At 38.3% G+C, this 21296-nt stretch overlaps 1 protein-coding gene across 2 annotated transcripts in view; it reads right to left on the bottom strand.

The window, feature by feature from the left end:
- Positions 1–1469: 1469 nt before the first annotated feature.
- LOC139739062 (histamine H2 receptor-like) overlaps positions 1470–21296 on the bottom strand; it is a 132362-nt gene continuing 112535 nt past the window's right edge. Inside the window, exons 1-2 of one of the 2 annotated variants that reach the window (XM_071649674.1) lie at positions 18950–18970; positions 1470–3133 (exon numbers count right to left, since the gene is read on the bottom strand). In XM_071649674.1, the coding sequence (XP_071505775.1) occupies positions 1801–3117 (1317 nt within the window). In that variant the 5' untranslated portion in view covers positions 3118–3133; positions 18950–18970 and the 3' untranslated portion in view covers positions 1470–1800. Of the gene's footprint in view, positions 3134–18949; positions 18971–21296 lie in introns of those variants that run through there. The other variant, XM_071649675.1, reaches the window with a different exon arrangement.

Raw genomic sequence — 21296 nt, 5'->3', positions numbered from 1 at the left:
ACAACAAATATCTACTTTTCTTATATTTCAGCCAAATTACCTTAGTTGCTTTTTTGCGACTTCTATGTATAGGTAACGCAAGGAGTGACGGCCTTATTTCTTATTTCTTATTTCTTGTTTTACCAATACATAGCCTACTCGACATTGTGATTCAGCAATATCACGTCAAAGTTTATCGAAGTTTTATCCTTCCGGCACCGATATTTCCAATACATTAAATATACATCACCGTTGAATACTATGGTGGCCCGAACTACCATAATCTGAACCAGCGTAATCAAGATTGTCGAAGCTACATTATGACGCTGAAAGTAACATATTCACGATTTACACAGTTTTAAATATGATTGTGGGCTTCATCCGTCAACAACATCTACAACACTAATCAACAGTGAAAATTGCACATTCTTATATTTGCGTGCATAACATTAAAAAAATAACCACGTAACTCTCTTTACAATATACGTATATATATATATATATTTATATTCATATGTATATAACATAATTGTATTCAGATTAATCATTATTTCACAGATAGACATAAATAGATTGCAGTATAGTTAACAGCCAACCCTTTTGTTTTCTTCACCTCTTGCTTTGAACCCTTTCCAACAAATATTGACCGAAGGCACCATTCGACCCTCATAGACCGACACTCGGTCGGTCCTCAAGGGGTCAACCCGCAACCCCAACCTTGCCGCACGGTACCTTGTCCGTAACTGGCATCGCTAGCCGTCCGTATATTTAGAGTAATGCGCTATGACAAAATGTATGAAACACAAACAGCGCCTCTCAACCACTGGTCACGGCATGCCATGAAACATATCGCATTGCTCATCATGGGAAACCCTGAACTGACCACTTTTGACAATAAATCCACAGTCGTTAGTATCAATAGTACAATGCCCAAAGCCAAATACAGTGTCGAATTATCATTTCTGCACGTATTCAGTACGTATGTATGCTCATGATATATTATTTCATTATGAATAGCACACGATCCTGAATGCACTCTACTAGACTATATGTACGCCGAATAGAAATTAGCCCAAGCGTAGTTTTATTTCACCTCGGCCTTCGGCTTCGGAGAAATAAACTTATACAAGGGTTAATCGTGTATTTGGTGTGCATATTGACTAGAATAGCACATAAAGGAGCATGTGTCATTTGTTATAGTAAATAAAATGTGTTTGTAACATCGATTTGTCTAGTCTCGGGGAAATCCCCGTGCAAGAATCAGAAGGTATAGTTCACGACTGGGAACTATAACGGAATCACTGAATGTCACGTGATACCGATTCGACCAATCACAAACCTTGTTATAAATACACTATTTACTATCTATTCAACATACACACAGACCTGAGCCAGTACCTCAAATGAAAAAGAAATACAATGCTATAGTAATGTTATAATCAGACACTGCATCGCAGCACCTGCTGTTTTCACATTGTATGCCCCTCAAATATATTCGAACCGCTAGGGATTGGTTTTGCATAACAATATTGTCGTACAGTGTGCGTAAGCAAGAGTAGCAAAAAAAAAAAAAAAACGGAGATAGTTCTCGTCAATATATTGCATAATATACTATCATCATTGGGCATAGTCCCACTTCAAATATTTCACACGCACGTCAGTCCGGCGTCGTTACCTCTTTTCACATTTCACTCGTAGGTTATCATTGTTCCCATTTAGTGCCTTTGTAAATCGGTCCTCTTTTTAAAACCCGCGTGCATTATGGCTTTTTGAAATGAAGCCGAGTATTTTTCTGTCTCACACCGGGGTACCCTCCTCCTGTCACGTGGCCTGAGGCCGCGCGTTACTCCCGCTGCTGGAAGACCGGAACAGCTTCATGTAGATGCCGTTCTTCTTAAGGGGCAGCTGCAGACTATGCTTATTGGAGTTGGAGTTAGAGTTGGGACTAGAGGCACTGTAGCGGATGGCGCCGTTTTTCGACCCGGCGCGGGTGCGGTCGGACCGGGTAGTGGAGTACTGGGTGGTATAGTAGCGCGAATCCAAACTATCGTCTGGTGGTGGTTGCCATTGCATGCAAGACAGGAGCCGCTTGAACGCCAGCCGAAACTCGCGATTCATGCACGCGTACACGACCGGGTTGACGGTACTGTTGAGGTATCCGAGCCACAAGAAAACATCGTATAAAGTGTCACTGATCACCCACTTACAGAGGGGCTGGAAGGTAAACATTGTGAAGTAAGGGACCCAGCAGACGATAAAACATCCCATGACGATCGCTATAATCTTCAGCGCGCGGTGCTCGTCAACTGATCGTCGTCGGTTGGCGCGCTCCTCAGGATCTTCGTTACTCCCCACCATCAGCTTCTTGATCGCACGCGCTTGTCGATTTGCGATCCGTACGAGACGAATATAGACCAGCGTCATGACGATGAGAGGGATGAAAAATAAGACGATACCATCAAACAGTGCGTACGTCACGTTGGACGAGAGGGAACATTCGTCAAGTTTGGCGTAGTTTTGCACCTTGTTATCGCCCGTGTTCCAACCGAGGTGCAGCGGGAGAAAGGAGATTAGGAGCGAAATGGTCCACACAATTCCCAGGGCAATGAAGGCCTTCTGCCGGTTCATTTTCCGCTGGTAGGCGTACGGCCGGGTGATGGCCATGTAACGATCTAGACTGATCACCAGGAGATGTAAAATGGAAGACGTACAGAACATGACGTCACATGAAATGTAGATGTTACAGAACACGGGTCCAAAAAACCACTGCCTCCGTATTGTCAACACTGCACTAAATGGGAGCACGGTTATTCCAAGAAGTAAATCCGCAATGGCGAGGGAGACGAGGAAAATGTACGTAGCCGTCCGTAGCCGTCGACACACGAGGGGAGACAGACAGACGAGAACGTTACCCACCAACGTCGTCAGTATGATTATGCTGAAGCATGTCGCCAGGCTGATGGTTGACACCAAGCTCCGGTGGAAGGCCGTCGAGTTCGACGACGACTCGTTCATCGAGCTGTCCTCCAGATACACCGGCGTGGCGTACGTGACGGCGTACCTGTTGGCGGCGATGGTCCCCGCTACTGGTTCGCCCATTCTGACTATCACTGGCTGGTGCGGGTCGTTATCGTTCATAAAGGACGCTGGTTAGCTGTAGGAACAGTAAAGAAATGTGCAAAGACATCGTGTCAAGCATGTTTTCCAAACATGATATTCAAACACTCCCATGAAAGTAAAACGAGGCAAGATAAACGCAACAATCGCACTCACACACTCTTATTATATCTCAGAGAGCAGACGCCTGGTGTCAGTCCCAGACGGCGTCTTAACTTGTTCTGGCACTGACACGTTCGAGTGTAAGCACATAAGTAGTTCAAAAACTATGCGTGCACGCAAAATCTATTTCCAGCACAGGGACAGCCCTTTTAGGAGCTCATGTACACACGGACATCCACACGCATAATAATATTCACACAATACACACGCGCACAGTGCGCACTATACGTGCACTTTTAGTGCACTTTTTTTCTACAACGTGCAAACTTCTGTGCTTTCTCTTTCCCCCTCTCCTCCCTCTTCCGTTGTTGTCCCACATGGCATGTGTATTGAAGACACAAACTCGTCCTAAAGAACTGAGGAAAGAAGGTATAAATGTATTTCCGTCTCCAGCCGCACTTCCATGCAAACCCGAATGTGTGAGTTGTCATCACAATGTTCAATTCATGGCAAACTTTGACATGAAATATCACTCTATGCGTTAAGTGTGCAGTGTGTGTGTTTTTTGTGTATTTTTTGAATACACCGTATGTACTTGTGTGTATGTGCATGTGCGTTGTATCTAAAAGTGACCTCACGCAGCCTGTTGCTACCCGCCTGACTGTATGGGAAGTGGAAAGAGGAAGCGTCGTGATTCTACGCCAAGATTACGGGTGTCCAAATTTCCAGCAGTACCTGCCCCTATCTATACTCGGGTTACAGCAAAACGAGTTGAACTTGTTTTCATACCGCTCAATTTTTAATTTGCTTGATCTATTCATCCTCAGAATTTTTAACGCTTAGAGTTGGTGGTAGTTGTGGTAGTACGTGGTAGCAGCAGCAGTAAGAGAGGCAGATGAGTGAGAACAGGAGAAGAGAAAGAGGAGGAAGAAGAATGCCATTATGAAACAAAAATGAAAGAGAAGAAAAGAGGTAAAAGAAGGAGAGTTGCAATCATTCTAAAGAGGTATCGTAAATAGAAAACATTGTAGATAAAAACGTAAAAGATGCGTAGTTTAAAAAAAAAGAAGATGATAATTATCATAAAACTTATGGTAGTTTTCCTGATGGTGATAACGGTGCTCGCCAAAACAAAAATGAAAAGGAGGGAGAAACGATGTTAAGTTAGAAAAAGACAAGAAGAGAATTAAGAGATGAAATAGAATTGTGCAGATGAGAAGAGCGAAAAAGCGATAAAAGTGAAGAAACAATTTGTGTATGTCTCATTGGCACAGGAACATCAGACTTGGCCGGAGAGTTATCAAAACTAAATCAACAAGGGAAACAATCAAAACCTGGATCAGAGATTCCTTGAGGTAGGCCTACCTATAGTGGGCTGAATGAAGGCTGCCTTTTACTACATATTATTTTTTTTTTAAAATGGAAACAAACAAACAAAAACAGAAAGCACTCACATGCAACTAGTTTTGTTCATTTAAGCTACTGTAATACATTTACAAACATCAGTTTTCTCGATTTGGAGAGTGGAATGTTTCGTTATATATCACTGATGCATTACAGTATGTCTCATCAATATTGTTGAACACAATGTTTTAGTCACAATGTGCTTCATACATTTTTTTCTTTTTTGTGAAATGTATGTCGCTATTTTTTCAAAAGTGAACACAAATTTGAACCGAATTGAACTACTTTGAAATGTATTGAAAGTACAACAATGAAAATCACCAGACACATACTCAGCAAAAAGTTTGCTTTTAGCCGTGTTTCTCAGGCAAACGTTGGATATTTTATGGGAGAACTGAGCGTTGCACTAAATCATTCTAGCCTGTAACACAAGTGACATGTCCTTAGTTCACAGTTGAGGTTTGTACATTGACATGGTAAGCAAACTTTCCTTATCAACTGAATCTGGTCTGCTCAGATAGATATTTCTTCGACTGGTTTGTGTACCTTTAATCAATAATGCTATTCACTTCAAGAACCTGAACACTATATATAGCTTCACTATTGATTATCGCACAGATGGCATGGTGAGATATTTCTTTTTCTAAAAAAAAAAACTTACAAAAAAGTACCCTTCGCTTGATGCCGTAATAGTTTGTGTGTACCCGTCATGCTACGCCAAGATTTGATACATGCACAATGCACCGTCGCTGTTGAGTTCACCTAAATTTGAACTTTTTTCAAGTCACATTGTGATCGATGCATGTGGGATATTGATTAGCTCTTGGGGAGTCTGCCCATTCACTCAGTCAAATATAATGTATTATGTACTATGAATAGAATTTCCACGATCTAAGTTTTTAAAGCACCTCTTGATGCTATCTGTTTGGGAGAAGCTACAGTGACTATTCATCATAATTCCCTTTGTGCAGGGTAATTGTTCGGCAGATTTGAAATAAACCTAGAACGAAAGTCCCCCGGGGATACAGGAGCGGGTGCTGCATGGGGTTGGGAGCAGTGTGGACCGTCGCAACAACGACATCATCAGCAGATTAAAAAAAATAATGAAGTTGCGTTCGCGACTAGTTCTGTGGCGTGTAGAATAAAGATCACTCTAAACAATAACAATACGTTGCATGAGTGTAAAGAACTTATCAACTGGAGGACGGTGAACATGAATTCAAATCATGCATATCGTCACGTTTGCTTCCATACAAATGAATGATGCGCTCTGCAAATCCAGCATGATAGTTTTTTCTTTTCTTTTTTCGGTGCCCACATTCCACAGGGACTATTACGCTGGCGCCTAAATCAACGCCAAACGTTTTACCTCGCTGGAAATGAACATGGCGTCAGAGCGCTAGCTGTGATTTTTGTAGCTTTATTTGTTTAATGTCCCATTTGCACTGTCAGTAAGGTCACGAGATGGTTGTGACGATTCTAAATATGGAAGCCAAAGGCCTCGATAGACAAAAGAGAAGGGGGGGGGGGAGATAAAAGCTCGGCATTGGTGGTTTTGCCTGACTTCATCTGATTTTGCTCTTTGCGAACTCAACCGTCTGAATCGGATTCACATCTGTAATCGTGTCATGCGTATGGTCTTCCGCTCAACACCCCCTCACATCATCAACAAAAAAGAAACAAACAAGAGAATTGGCATGACAGTGAGAAATATGGCTAAAAGTATGTGCCTATTAAATAGTATAAACAACATGGTATCTATCATCTTACGAAAACTCAAATTTCAACTTCAATTGCATTGTTTTTACATTTTTGGTAAAAAAAAAAATAACGTAGAATAAAAAATACAAGTTAAACAATATTCAAAGATTAAAAAATACACAGTAGGTGAAACATTCACATGAATGTACGAAACTATCCCGATGAGATATTAACGTATTGATCACTTTACAATAGTTATGGTGACTACAAATTTGGTGAAATATAATGGGAAAAATAGGATGGAGCCAACATTAAATGAAGCATACTTGTTAAATCGCAGACTCTAAGACAAAATCGATTGTAGGGAAATGTGGAATACGTATGATTATTCAGACGAAATTATGAAATGAAAAAAAAAACCAAAAAAAAAAAAACCAAATGTTTGACAAGTTACTCTGGGACTATGGGACGCCACATGAGGCACATTGAATTAAACGTCAACTGAGGGTATGGTAATTCATACAGGCTTGGGTGCAGTTTTCTTGATTGTGTCAGGGTGGCACTAATGCATATACCTTGGATAGAATATTGAATAATCAGAAGTAAGGGAATGTATCGGAGACAAACATGAAACGCGAGAAGAATACAGCGAAGGAGCCGTAAGCCTGCAGAGGCCCACAGAACCAGCCTGCGAGACCGATTAGTATTCATGAACACATGCTCACCTACGGAGTTTCAAAGTGTAAAAACACCCCGATACTGTATATAAACGGAAAAAAAAATGATGATGATGATGATGATGATAGTGATGATGATGAAAATAATAATAATAATAATAATAATAATAATTATGATAATAATAATAGTAAGAATAAGAATAACAATAACAAAAATAATCATAATGATAATAATGATAATAATAACAGTAACAAAAATAATCATAATGATAATAATAATAATAATAATGATAATAATCATAATGATAATAATAATGATGATAATAATAATAATAATAATAATAATAATTGCTCATGCTCAAATACACACACGCACACACACAACATGTACATGACCATATTATGAACACACACATGCATACACCAAACAAGATTTAAAGGACAAGTTCACCTTCATAGACATGTGGGTTGAGTGAATGCAGCAATATTAGTAGAACACATCAGTGAGAGTTTGAGCAAAATCGGACAATCCGTTAAAAAGTTATGAATTTTTGAAGTTTCTGCTCAGTCACGACTGGATGAAAAGACTACTATAGCTTGTGATGTCACATGAGTACAACGATATAAAGAAAGAATAAAGAAAATTCAACATATTTCCATTTTTCTCGCATAGCAAAAGAACACTCGACTTCTCTCTTTCAGAAGGCAGGGGGAATAATATTACCCTTAACATACATAAGTAGCAAGTCGAAGAAATGTGCACTTTATTCAAAAAGTAAAGTTTTGTGAAATTCTCTTTTAATTTTCCTTATATAGTTGTACGCATGTGACATCATACACTGTAGTAGTCTTCTCTTCCAGCAGTGACTGTGCAGATACTTAAAATATTCATAACTTTTGAACGGATTGTCCAATTTTCCTCAAACTTTCATTGATGTGTTCCACTAATATTGCTGCATTCTCTCAATCCTTATGTATACGAAGGTGGACTTGTCCTTTAAGCAGTGATGTGCACATGAACCCACTCTTCGGTTTCTAAAAAAAGTGAAATAGTGTGTTGTCAATAATCATTACGTCACACACCATGTCTCTGTGAGCTGCAATACAAGTAGCATGTAATTTTATTAGTTATAAATGCGTTTAATTTAGTTTGAATGACTTTGATAAAGTACTGATGGTAGAAATATGTGACCGTGCATCACAAAACCAACAAGAAGTCACACGACCTAGTTTACGTGAGGACGCAAAATAGGTGACATAGGTCAATGTAGTCAGTTTGAAGTTTTTTTTTCCCCTAGCAGAGAAATATATTAATCTATGTAATTCTAAAGGTTGGGATTAAAAAAAAACAAATGGGAAGTTGTCTCTTTTTTTCATTTTATTTTTTACTTGAACACTTTTTATTTCGGTCTGTGTGATCCGGTGTGTCTTTACAGAGGTCGTTTTCATTTCTTAAAAACCCTTTATCACTTTTTACTATAAACTCTAATAATTTTTACAGGATAATGATATCGCATATAAAGTTGCATGGTATCAGTCATGAATAGAATGCACATGATGATTGTGCAAAAACTCAAATTAATCTGATAATCTCTTCATTTAGTGGATAATCAAGACTTTTTGTACCTTGTCTTTGATTCTTGTCCCATTCATTGCAAAGAGCTTGCCTGGGTGGGATTAAATACTTGCATAAACTCTAAATACAAAGTCTTTTTCTCAGTATAACACTTGTCCAGAGGGTGTACTTTCTTTCCATTATTTAGGTTAGGAAAGTCCCTTTGTATTGAGCTATGAAAAATTGTCATTTTAAAGCGTAGAATCGAATCTGCACTTTCAGAATCTACCCTTAACTGAAAAAAAAAACTAAAAAAAAAAAAAAAACCGGGCGATTTTGTGGGTAATCATGTATGCTCTATATCACTGTATATCCGATGATACAGTACACTTTTAGCATGCAGTGTTATCTGTCGAGAAAGTCTCTAAGATGTGGGCCTACACTAACAGGATTAGTAGCATGATCGGATGATATCACACTCACATTTTTCGTATCTTCATGAAAGTCTGAGGCGCCACACACGCACTGTCAAAGGATATACAGTACGTCTGCTTGTTACTTTGAAAACCTGTGGAATAATAGGCGTCGCCAAGGGCAACAAAAATTCCAGTGCGTGGTAGCCTCCAGTTATGGAGAGTCATAACAGATGACAAACATTTATTCGTGTTCGGTCTTTACTAATGGACGTCACCTTCCCAAAAGATGTCTTCTCACATGGCAGCCAATCAATCAACACGCACATCTCCATTCAGGTTGGGACTGGCACAATGGATTCTGGGATTATGAATTGGATTAGGGATTGTTTGTTCTGCCCTAGGGAAGTTTACTCACGAAAGTAAAAGAAAATTTATAAAAAGATAGATATGTTGGTGCAACATAAGGGATAAAAACTTTGTATGTGAAAGGATTCGACACGTAGCGCGACACCGTCTTGCGCTCCGACGACTCTTTACAATAAGGTAAGAGAAAAAAAGTGATGGTGATGATGATGATGATGGTGACGATGTTGATGACAAATAAAATAAAAAAGTGAGGAAATGAGTGCGCAGATACAGTGTCAATGTATGGGTACACATGTAGATATGTTTGTGTGCGCGCTTGCTTGCGCGTCTGTCGATGTGTCAAGAATTCCGTTACTAAGTAGGCCTACACAAATTAGGGTGATTATAATAAGTTTAGAGAAAAAAATAGTTGAGGGACCTGTAACTTTAACCAAAACATTTTAAAACAGTTCGACTTGAACATTATCTGCAGCGTCTTCTAATGTCTTCGTTATAGTAATCAAATCTTACGCTGATTATGTTGACAATGAAAATAACAATGATTATGGTATAAAAGTGCCTTCTTCACAAGTTCTCAAACCCTCCATCGTAGTCAATCGAATAATAAAATTCATAATCTTTTACATACACAAGGAAAATTACAATAGCTACAAAGCGTATTTCTAAACATAAGCAGTTAAAGGTGAGATTTACTGAAGACATGAATTTTCGTTCAAGACGTGTTTTGTGCTTTGAAGGAGATAAATAGATTTTTTGTCGAGAGGTTTTACCATTATCAACGGAGCAAATGATCGACAACGCGCGGTCACCATAGCGACTTCTGGTCCTAAATACGGCTAGCTGCGATAGCTTTAGCAGACGACCGTGACACTTACACGCGCGAACTAAAATCCTGGAGGTACACAGGCTGTACAATGAGGGTTGGACCACTTTGTGTTTAATTTTATACTCGAAGTGGAAGTAATTGGATAGTGATAACGTGGATGAGTTTGAAACCTTAGAATGGTTTGCATTCAGTGTTCGGTGTTAATGTATTCAAATTCTGTTCATGCTTTGTTCAGCATTGTTTCCCCTATATATAGTTAAAACCACAAAAATTGCCGGAGACTTAACTTGCCCTATAACAATAAGGAACTATCAGGGGAAACTCCTGCCTAGGAAACTTAATAGGAGGGAACAGGGGAATGAAATTCTACGTTGCTACCTACATGACCTAGGCTGTAGAAACATTCATGAATTGTAATATATTGCTGAAACGGTCTATTCAGGGCGGCCAGTCATGAAAATACCAGTGTACGAGAATGTACGTTCACCTATACAAGAATATACTATACAGACGAGTCCAAGCATGAATAATGTGGGTCTCTCAACTTGGGTAACATGTGTCACGTGATCAAACTAAACTCCCCGTTCAGTGCACATTGGTAAACATGTACGGACAAAAGGCATGCTAAATTTATCCCTGTATTGTGCAAAACAAACAGAATATGCGTTACTGGAAACCAAGGAAGCTTTTCCCCCGCATTAAGCACACATAAAAAACATAAGCCTACACTGAAATACACAATGAACTGCATTTTATTGATAGTCTCCCGCCACTACTATGCAATGTATTATATCTATCTATATATGTATAATTATCTCTTTCCTTCTATCCCTCGCCTGCTTTTTTGTGACATTGTAACAAGCAAACTGACATCATTGTTTAACCATTATCACCCTGTCAATCAGAGATTTGAGATCAAACACTTGTTTGCCGGAAATCTACGTTTCGACCAATGCCATTATCTGCACCACATGACACCGTATTGTTCTGTGGCTTAGACAAACGTAGAGAAAAAGGACAAGGACAGCTAAAGAAGGAAGGAAATTAAATTGTACACGAGATTTCAATAATGGCCAAGAGAACTTTAAAAAACACAATAAACCACCAATAAATAGACACCGAAGCAAACGAAGGAAGCGGAAGTTGAAAGGAAACGGGTGGAGAAGAGTAATAAAAAGAAACGGACACAATTATGAACACCAACTACCTCAACAAAGGATCCAACGAGATAGTCTTTCTTTCTCGTTTCAAACACCTAAGCATGGATTTTACATCTTTTTCATTTCCGCAGTTCACGTGATTGATTTGTTGTTATACCGGAAACACGTGATTGAGTAAGCCGTGTCAAATGGTCCATTTTGAATGTGATCTCGCCACACGAAAACGTTACACGTGATCTTGGAATCAGTGTCAATTCAATGGGAGACATGGATTTATAGCCGATTTAACAAATGAAACATGTACACTTCCCTTTTTTTCGTATTCATTTCATGCCAACATGGGTAAAGAAGCAGTACACGCTTTGTCACTGCAACGTATCGTACCACTCTCCCGGAAGTTGTCCTAATTATACGTTCGTTTGTATTTTTTTTTCTTTTTAAATCGCTTTTATCTATTGCAAGAAGTGCTTCTCGTTTCATCCTTTCATTTATTCACATGATCAGACAAAGCTATTGTTGTTTTCTTTTCGCATTTTATGTAGAATAGAATGTTGACCATTACATATTGCACACACACTGTAAAACATGCAACAATAACATCATACAAGATAGTGAAAACAAATGCAGACGTGCAAATCAAGAGTTCTATACAATAAACGATGAATTGATATTGTTCATCACTAGTGGTAACTCAATTACGGAATTCTTTAAAATTTCCTGATTGTACTTCATGATGCATGATGTTTGATATGTGCATGAAACAGCGTCTTATACCAAGAGGCAGGGAATTACGCGTTCACAAATATCCCTGCTATAGCTATGCTCAACTAAATAACTCGTTTACTGAAGGATTTCTTCTAACCCCTTTACTGCCAATGGGAAATACTAAGCTTATTAAATTCGTTCTCTCAAAGATTCTAATTTCTTCAAAGCATTTAGCATTAACATTTAACATTTTATTCTTAAATCCATTTCTAGCTTCATTTCACACAACATCAGAGACGCTGTAAACATGTTTTTACCCTGATGCTTTTCTATTTCTAATCCCGGAAACATTACTAATCAGCCCCTTTAAGGTCCCCTTCGTTTAATCCCATGACTATTCTTAAAGGTAGGGGATACCTTTTACAGACCTCCCAAAATGCAGCAAAACATTAAATATGAACCTCAGGGGACTTGCTTAGGCCACTGCTTAGAAATTTGGAAGTCAACAGTTATCTAAAATTTGAATAATGCACAAAGCTCAACTACTCAGTAGTTCTGTGTGTCAGCCACACTTCAGCCTTTTTGTTGCATTCTTCTGTATTTGTGATCTATAAACACAAATCTAAAAGTACAAGAGCTGATGTAATAATAAATAGTAATAACATATAGAGTGTGTGGCAAGAATGTATATGTTTGTAAGTGTTGATGAACTTTCTTCACAAAATATACATGATGGACACACATGCAGTACACGGGTCTGCAAAGGTAGCCTAGTAATGTACTGGAATTTACGGTGAGCCCCGAAAACAATTCAATTCAAAATCTAACGGTCAAAAAATGTACTAAATGTTACCTTCCACTTTCAATACTTTATGGGAGTTTCTAAAATGATACTCTCTTCAACATACCACTGTATTTATACAGCTCTTCATTTAAGGCGTGCAAATGGGATTCCCTACCTTTAAGGCGTCGACTCAACAATGTTAAGAAGATTTTGGAACATTCAACAATGCATTGCGGTTATACCTCTCTAACCTCGTTCTGTCCAAATCCACTCAAAGTTGATATACTTCGTTTGGTAGCACGCATGGCTGCGCGCTCGCGTCTCTAAATTGCTCTGTGAGGGTCTACTTCCATCCTTGGACTGGACATACATGACATGCGAACAATCATACGCCTCATCAAACTGAAATCTTACGTAAGATATCACAGGGGCAACCTCATATTGCTCGCCTCCTTCAAACGGTATACTAGACTGGCATCGTATCTGCGCTCTAGGATCCCCCCCCCCCCCTCGGAATAGTAGTTCTCAAGACTATAATAGTTTAGAAAAGCAGAAAGAAAAGAAATGAGGGTATACTGGACACCCCCCCCCCCCATCTTCTATTTCAATCACTTTGGAATAAACTCCTTTTTATTCTGTTAAACATCCCCTTTTTTAAAGTGATGGAATAGCCCAGATGCGACAGCATACATGGATGAGGGTTATACTTGGAAACACTAGGAGCACTCTTGGCAGAAGACCACGTTTTACATATTTACAGGTGAAAAAAAAAATGTCTTTTTCAAGAGTTCCCCTAATTCCATTATGTCGTCCAACTATGTTTTACAACAAGGCGGGAATAGTACCTTTGTTGTGTGTGAAACTGGTGATTACTGAGGTAAAGAGTGAATGTGTGGAATACAGTAATCAGTATAGAATTAGGACAATCAGAGTTTAGAAAGCAGATACTTGATTTATCAGTAAAGAAAAAAAAATCTTGCCAAAGGATATAACTGGTTTTGTTTCTGGGTCCCAAGCGGACATGGTATGACTGTATATATTATACTGTCAAGTTTTTATCTCATCTTTCTCCTCCCCCCCCCCCTCCCCGTCTCTCTGGCTATCTATCTATCTATCTGGCTATCTATCTATCTATCTATCTATCCAGCTATCTATCTATCTATCTAGCTAGCTATCTATTTATCTATCTATCTATCTATCTATCTATCTATCTATCTATCTATCTAGCATCTATCTATCTATCTATCTATCTATCTATTTATCTATCAATCTATCTATTCATCTATTTATCTATCTATCTATCTATATATATCTCTTTATCGCTTTGTCGTATTAATATACCAACATAACAATAATAATACTATACACATATTACATATCAAAAACATACTTTGATTTTGTTTCCGTTCTTTTTGATTTTGTTTTTATTCTCGCTCCCTATTCCGATGAGAGTGGTATAGCATTACAGACGATATGATAAGAATGCGGTTCAGTCTGGACTGCCTTTTCGTTTCACTTCATTAACGGAGAATCGCAAAGCATCGAGGATGAAGCAAGCTAGCAAAGGTTGCCTAAATTGCTAGCAATGAAAAGAGAAAAGATGCCATTCCTCTCCCTTTCGTTTTCCTTCACGGCCTCTTTAAACCGCAGCTAAGTGCAGGAATCTCACGTGATAGATGTAGCTCACACCTACGCGCTGTGGACGCGCTTTGAGCCAAAGTCACGTGTTTAAACTCACGTGTCGACCTTGGTAACATGTTGTTGACATTCCATTTCACCGCTCTGTGCACTATACCTATTTTTAGCAGGTCAATATAACAAAATATTCTTGGATTGTTATGCCAATGTCAACACTTGGTAAACAGGTACAAAGCGGTACAACAGATTTTAGCCAAACTACGCTGTCTATTACTACTTGCACATTTTGCTTGCTGAATGTGAAAGTATGCACAACCTCACGTCTCATTCAAAGTCTAGACAATAATACAAACGACTTCCAATTTACAGATTTAGAGTTCCTCTTTTATAGCATGACTCATGCTTCATCATGTAATTCATGTTTTATCAGGATTCGGATTTGTGGATAATTCTCTCGACTTTTTTCATAATTCATTTTATGAGTGTCCTTGGGTTCACAACTGGCTGATATGACAATCCATGATAGAAATACATTTTTTTCATTGAGGAATCAAAAAATAATGTGAATGGATAACATTTTTGTATCAGTCATCAAGGCGTGTTACCTATTCTACAGAAAACGACTACACACAGTGATGACAACGCAGTATGCTATATTAACGACATGCTTTCATATCATTAGCTATGCACTGCTCCAACTGAATTGTAAGAGGCCAGACACGATTTTCATCGCATTCATGTTATTTTCTGTACCCTATTATTCTTGCTTTTTCCAGTGACTACATACTTGTAAACATTTTCATTGATTATTATTGCGTCGGATAAATCATTCATTTATGCATTCATTAAACTGTACAAATTTTGCATAACATAATATTGGTAAACTTGTGTCGTTGTTTTCGAATAATCCATGTCCTAATAGTTCTGCTTTTCAGTGGATCACTCTTTTCCATCGCCATGTTCATTACTTGTTGTTTTTTTTAGAATTGCAAAGTGTGCCCGCCTTTCATTTTCTGTACATTATCAGCCGTATATTCTTGTAATTATACACATGATATCTCCTTTGTTTAACAGTTGAATTGATAAAGGTAAATGTATCACCGTGTATATTATCTGTTTCTTTTATTGATGGAAATAAAATATGATTGAAACTGAAGATGAACTGAAACGCAAAACTGACGCGGTTGTGCGAATGTGTCTATTTCAGGTTGAGTTCATGTCGCGTTCGGTTTTGGCGCTATAAGTTTTGTCGGAACCTGATAACCACTTCAGCTGCTGTGGACCCTTTTATACAGGCGCCTACAAAACACGTCCAGATTAAAGACATAATTTACCATTTGCAGATGAAACAAAAACCCAGCATCAGTGCTTTGAAATAGTTCTAAAATGTGAACTTGGGATAGAAACAACCACTGTAAAGATTTGAATCCATGTAATCGATGTCGAGTATATTGAAATATTGAAATACGCAATATGTGAAAAGTTATGATAAAAAAAGTTACAATAAACATGTTTCCAGACTAAACCGTCTACAGTTATGGTTAAATGAGAAAATACTGAAATCTCCTTATATTTTAGGCTTTATTGTGAAAGTTTTATATAGTGGGGTGTTTTTGTGATACAACAGACCTGCACATAATGTCTCAAATATGATATCTTCCACATTTTTGAAATTACCGCTCCCAAAGATAAACCGGCCCTTTAACTAAACGCCTCGAAATATCATCTGACTATGGGTGCGTTTATCAACTCTTTTTCTCGGCAGAAACAGGTTTTCCAAACAGCTTTCAAGGAATTTTTACGAGTCGATAAACGCAAAGCTGTTTTGAAAGCCCTTTCTGAAAGCCTTTTCGAAACCGCGAATTTGTGGCCTTCCAAACAGGTTTCTTCAACAGGTTTCCTAAGCAGGTTTTCAGAAGCCTGTTTGTAAAAGCCTTCTGAAGTTGATAAACGCAAAGCTGTTTTGAAACGGCTTTGTAGTATTGTACTGCAGTTACGAACAATGCACGCCTCATTATGACCTCCTCTCCTCGGGTCGAATTGCGCAATGCAGCTGTGCAGTGACAGGCCATAATCGTGCTCGCGAAGAGTTGATAAACGCAACTATTTTGGAAGCCGTTTCTAAAGGGTTTTGGAAACGGCTTTTCTAACGCAGCCTATGTCCCTTACCATAACAGTTAAGGACAAAGAATTTTCAAAGCTCGATGTTCAGTCATTCTAGCTTGTATTATAAAATCAAAGTTACTCGGTTTTCTCCACCAAAGAATATTGCTAGCGTTTATGTGTACGCAAAGCGCTTGGCGCGAACGCCTCTCGCACGTACAGACATTTCCAGCTCCTACCTTCGGGCTACCCCCGATACGCAGACAGTTATAATCGGGATTCCGTACGTTCAATAATGATTACGTAATACCTATTATCAAGGTTTGCTTTATCAAATGCTTAGCGAGCTCATGTAAATAATGTTCGGAGAAGTGTCATTGCTTTTTCGAGGAACGCGGAGTTTACAAATATAAACCCGTATCATAAGGTCCCATGGAACATTTTCAGAACAGCGGGTTGACTTAAGCACGGAGAGTGTGTACGGCCTGTGCTACTGTGACGGCGTGGTATGTGATATAATGATGCGGCTTGGAAGGGAATATTAAACATTGCGTACTATTGAAATGTGGATTTTTCACACGGTCTAGTTACGTGGTGTGAAGCGTAGGTATATTACTACAAACTTTGTTCACACTATGACGAAACCTAGATACAATATCAACCGATGGCTTTATGCCAAATGAAACATTTCACATCTTTGACGGAAATTGTATTCTAGTTGTATAGTTCTGTAACCTTGCAAGTTTGGCAAACGCGACAGTTTCCAATGAGTATAAGATATTCAACACCGTTACTTCGTATATTACGACTCATATTTCTCTCATAAACGTCGAGATATTTTTTTTCTCGTTTTATTTTATGTGTGTTTTTTTTTTTGTGTGTGTGACAGTAGTATGTGACACTAATGTCGCAAGGATCTAATTTAACCTACGCTGACAGGCGACGAAAAGGGGATCATCCTTTTAAAGTCCTTGGGTACATTTCCGCCCTTTTAAAATTCACTTGACAGCGCTATATGCGTATTACATTCGACATATACAATTCGTTTGTGTGTGCGTGTGTGGGGGAGGGGGATGCGTGCGCGTGTCTATGTAGGCCCTATGTGTGTGTATTGTGATAACTTCCTTTAATAGATGGGTGTCACAATTACGACGTCATAGTAGCCATTTCAACTATTTTGTTCAACATCCTGTGTGCGTTTATATCACACACGCGATTGGGAGAATTTTGTCAAGTAGTTATACAGACAAACGAAAACAAAACTCTTTTAGAAGACAATAACTGTTTTTGATCACTTTCAATTATTGCTCTTTACATACATGCATACATACATACAAACATACAATTTCTATAGCGTCATTCTCCACTTTGATTAAATGCTCAAGGCGCTTTGAATGGTTAAACCTTTGTTATATTTTTTCTTTAGCGTTAGGTATAGAAATCAAGCAATGGTAATTACGGGATAGAATATATTAATCTAAAAACTATTTAAAAAAAGGAGACGAATAATTATAAAACAATGAAAACGATCATACACTGTGTCAACAAAGCTAGATCTCACAACGTGCGTGCTTGCTGATAGCTTGTGGTTGGGGTACAATCGAAACTAGTTATCCAATTTCCCTGATGAGACAACAATTGCCAATCCAGATTTTCTTTGCTTGTGAATACGTCGTTTCGAAACTATCGATATCGGTGATGGAGGCATAGATAGAAACAATAGGAAAGTTTATGGGCCAGTGTGTTTTTGAGAGGGATACAAAACCTTGTTTTTTTAAGAGGAGCGAGAGTATTTATTTTATTTACGAGCTTTCATACGAGTGTCATATGTATTGAGCTTTCATCCTTGATGAGAATAGAAAACTGATTACGCAGCGAATATATAAAGTAAAATGATCTCTCCCATTTGCTCTGACAATGTGTGATCATTAAAACAGAAGAGGGAGACATGTGAAATAAATTCACCTCCTTAACATATAGTGAAAAATGAATCTTTATGCACTGCCATCAATCCGTTCCCTATATCCTTTGAGAGCTAGCTGGATATCGTTGTAAAGCTCTCGCAGCCTGGTAATTCCAACGGACTTTGATTTTTCGTGCATGAAAACCTCGAGAAGCAAGGTACACTATTTATTTGATATTGATCCCGTATGATTAATTGCAAATCATCCGGGGCATTTGCAAGTATTTTTTTTTCTGATATAAATAATATAATGATGCTTCAAAAATAGGGATGGACTCATCATTACACGTAATCACGCAGTCATGCAAACAAATCATGCTAAAATCGTGATATCCCACACAGCAAAAGTAACAACATCTCACTGAACAACTAACATGTCAACAGTAATAATCACTCTAGATTTTAGCGTCTCATATTCAGACGATATATAAGACACGATTTTTCTTTTCCTACCTGGTTTTCGCCATCTCCTCTCGTCCCATGTATCATCCTTACAATGCGCACATTGAGTCATTGGACACATGAATCTTGACAATTCAATACATAGCGCACTGAAGCCAGCAGAGTAGAGACGCTCTCAACAGTAAATGAAAAACCACAGAACTTGTCCATTCACAAGAGAAGTTCTAGAAATGTTCCTTTCCAGAACATAACAATGATTCTCTCCTAATGGTGTGAGAGCTCTCTGCATACTAGATGAAGTGAGAAATAAAAGTTTTCGTGATCCGGTGATACATAGCACTAAAGTGCATGACAGGGTAAACCGTGTAGTGCATGTGTACAAAAGGTTACTGTCTGAGCGAAGTATCGACTAACGATTTTTAACACGTCCTCACACACAGTAAGTGCCAATAGCCTCACCTCCAGCACACTAGGTCAGTTTTAATTAATAATCAATACAGTGCATTGTACTCTCAGTCTTGTATGTTTTCGGTGTCACGTTCCGTTTGAATGTACGGTAGGAGACGTGTGTATTGTTGTAACCGAGTGTATTGTTGCAACACTGTGTATAATGTCTCCTCCAGTGCTCGCTCAAAAACGCTGCTGAATATTTCATGAGATCTGATGTGCTTTTTTAGGTTGTTAAATAAATCAATGATATCTTTTCTATCAATATATAACGTGGGTAATGGACGAACAGGCTTGTCTTCACGCATGGATTGCTCAGCCATAACGACGTTGCATGTTGAGGGACTTCTGTCCGTTTGTTAATCTGAGTGTTTGCTGCAACTAACAATACGTCTTTTGTGTGGAATCCTTACATAATTTAAATTTAATCAAATAGAGTTGAACACCGGATCAATCGTAAGGACAGCGCAACTCACCATTTCGTTGGGAACAGTCTCTCGCTGGCGTAGTTACGAAATGCAAACTCCTGCTGGATTTATTATGAATTTTCATGTCATGTATGTTTTGTTTTGTTTTGTTTTGTTTTGTTTTGTTCTTTTTGCGCGCGCGCGTTTAATGGATTCTTTTCAAAATTGTTCTGATTTTCCTCATCCCGTGTATGGCTACCAAACCATTGGGATTGCCAAAGAAATATGCCAGTCAGCTTTCTCTATTCCCCTGGCTTCTAGCGGGCAGGTCATCTTCGGACTAAAAAAAAAAAAAAAAAAAAAAAAAAAAAAAAAAAAAAAAAACGAATACGAGACAAAAAGCTTCAATATCATGTGTTTGAAAAAAAAAAAGTCCGTTACTGTAGTCTCGGATGGACACATTGCTGATATATTTTGATGAGCAGTTCATCCATATTATCATTTATCGTATTCATTTCATTGAGTTTGAAATAAACTTATTCTGTTTATCGATACTTATACTATATATACTTATCGTTGCGTTATTAAACTTTCCTGTCATTTTCCCTATTTCTTTTCCCCGAGATAATACATGTTAATTGTCATGGAAGCAGCGTGTAGGAGTCAATACATTCTGTTTCATTGACGAGACCTGTTGGTATAGCTCCTTTAAGGAAAGTATTTTAATAAGAAAGGTATGATTTATAGAAATGATGTGCATATTCATTGCAAATAATCGGACTAGGAGACCTCGTACATAACGGTCGGGAACCTTGGATATATGGAGTATCGAAAAAGACCATAAGTCCAGACAGTTATACTAGTCCGCTGCAGATCACTACGCGACCTTGTGTTGCAAGTTGACACATGACATTATAAAGTCACACAGTGTATCGTTTGCAAGGTGAGTTTTAAACCGTCTGTCACTATGGACAATTAGCTCCCGCCTTTGGCCGTAAGAAGATAATGATGGTGATTTCGAAGAATGTTGTGTCTATCTCAATGTCGCACGCATGCACAGTTCTAGCGCAGCAGACCGACGCACAGTATACGTGCAAGGTAGATTAACCGACTGACTCTTAGATTTTTCCTTAACCTGTACTCAAGTCTTAAAAATGATTGAAAACTCTTGTTTTCACTTAGAAAGAGAGAAAGAGGAAACACTACCATCTACCAATATAGACATCATTATCATTCTCTAAATCAAGTTTCGTTCACAGTCATCACTCTTACTCTCTTTTCCGAGGCCCTGTTGCATAAATGTTGAGATGACTCGTTGAATACTAAATTTCGATTGACGGATTCTTGACATGTTTGATTTTTCTCACTTAATGTTTCATAACATCGTTTGTATACAACAGAGCCAGGGTATAAGTAACTTCATCGTGGAACTGTGAAACGTATAATCGTGATAATTTTGATGGTTTCTTTTTTTTAAAGGAGAAAAAAAATAATGTGTTTGTTGTAAAGAAATAAGATATGCTAGTTTGAAATATTAAATCGAG

The sequence above is a fragment of the Diadema antillarum genome, unplaced genomic scaffold (genome assembly GCF_040938485.1).
Source record: "Diadema antillarum isolate AM-2024a unplaced genomic scaffold, OU_Dant_1.0 seq00000781_RagTag, whole genome shotgun sequence".
NCBI lineage: Eukaryota > Metazoa > Echinodermata > Echinoidea > Diadematoida > Diadematidae > Diadema > Diadema antillarum.
Note: the sequence above shows the minus strand (reverse complement) of the source record. Positions and strands in the feature narration are given on the sequence as shown.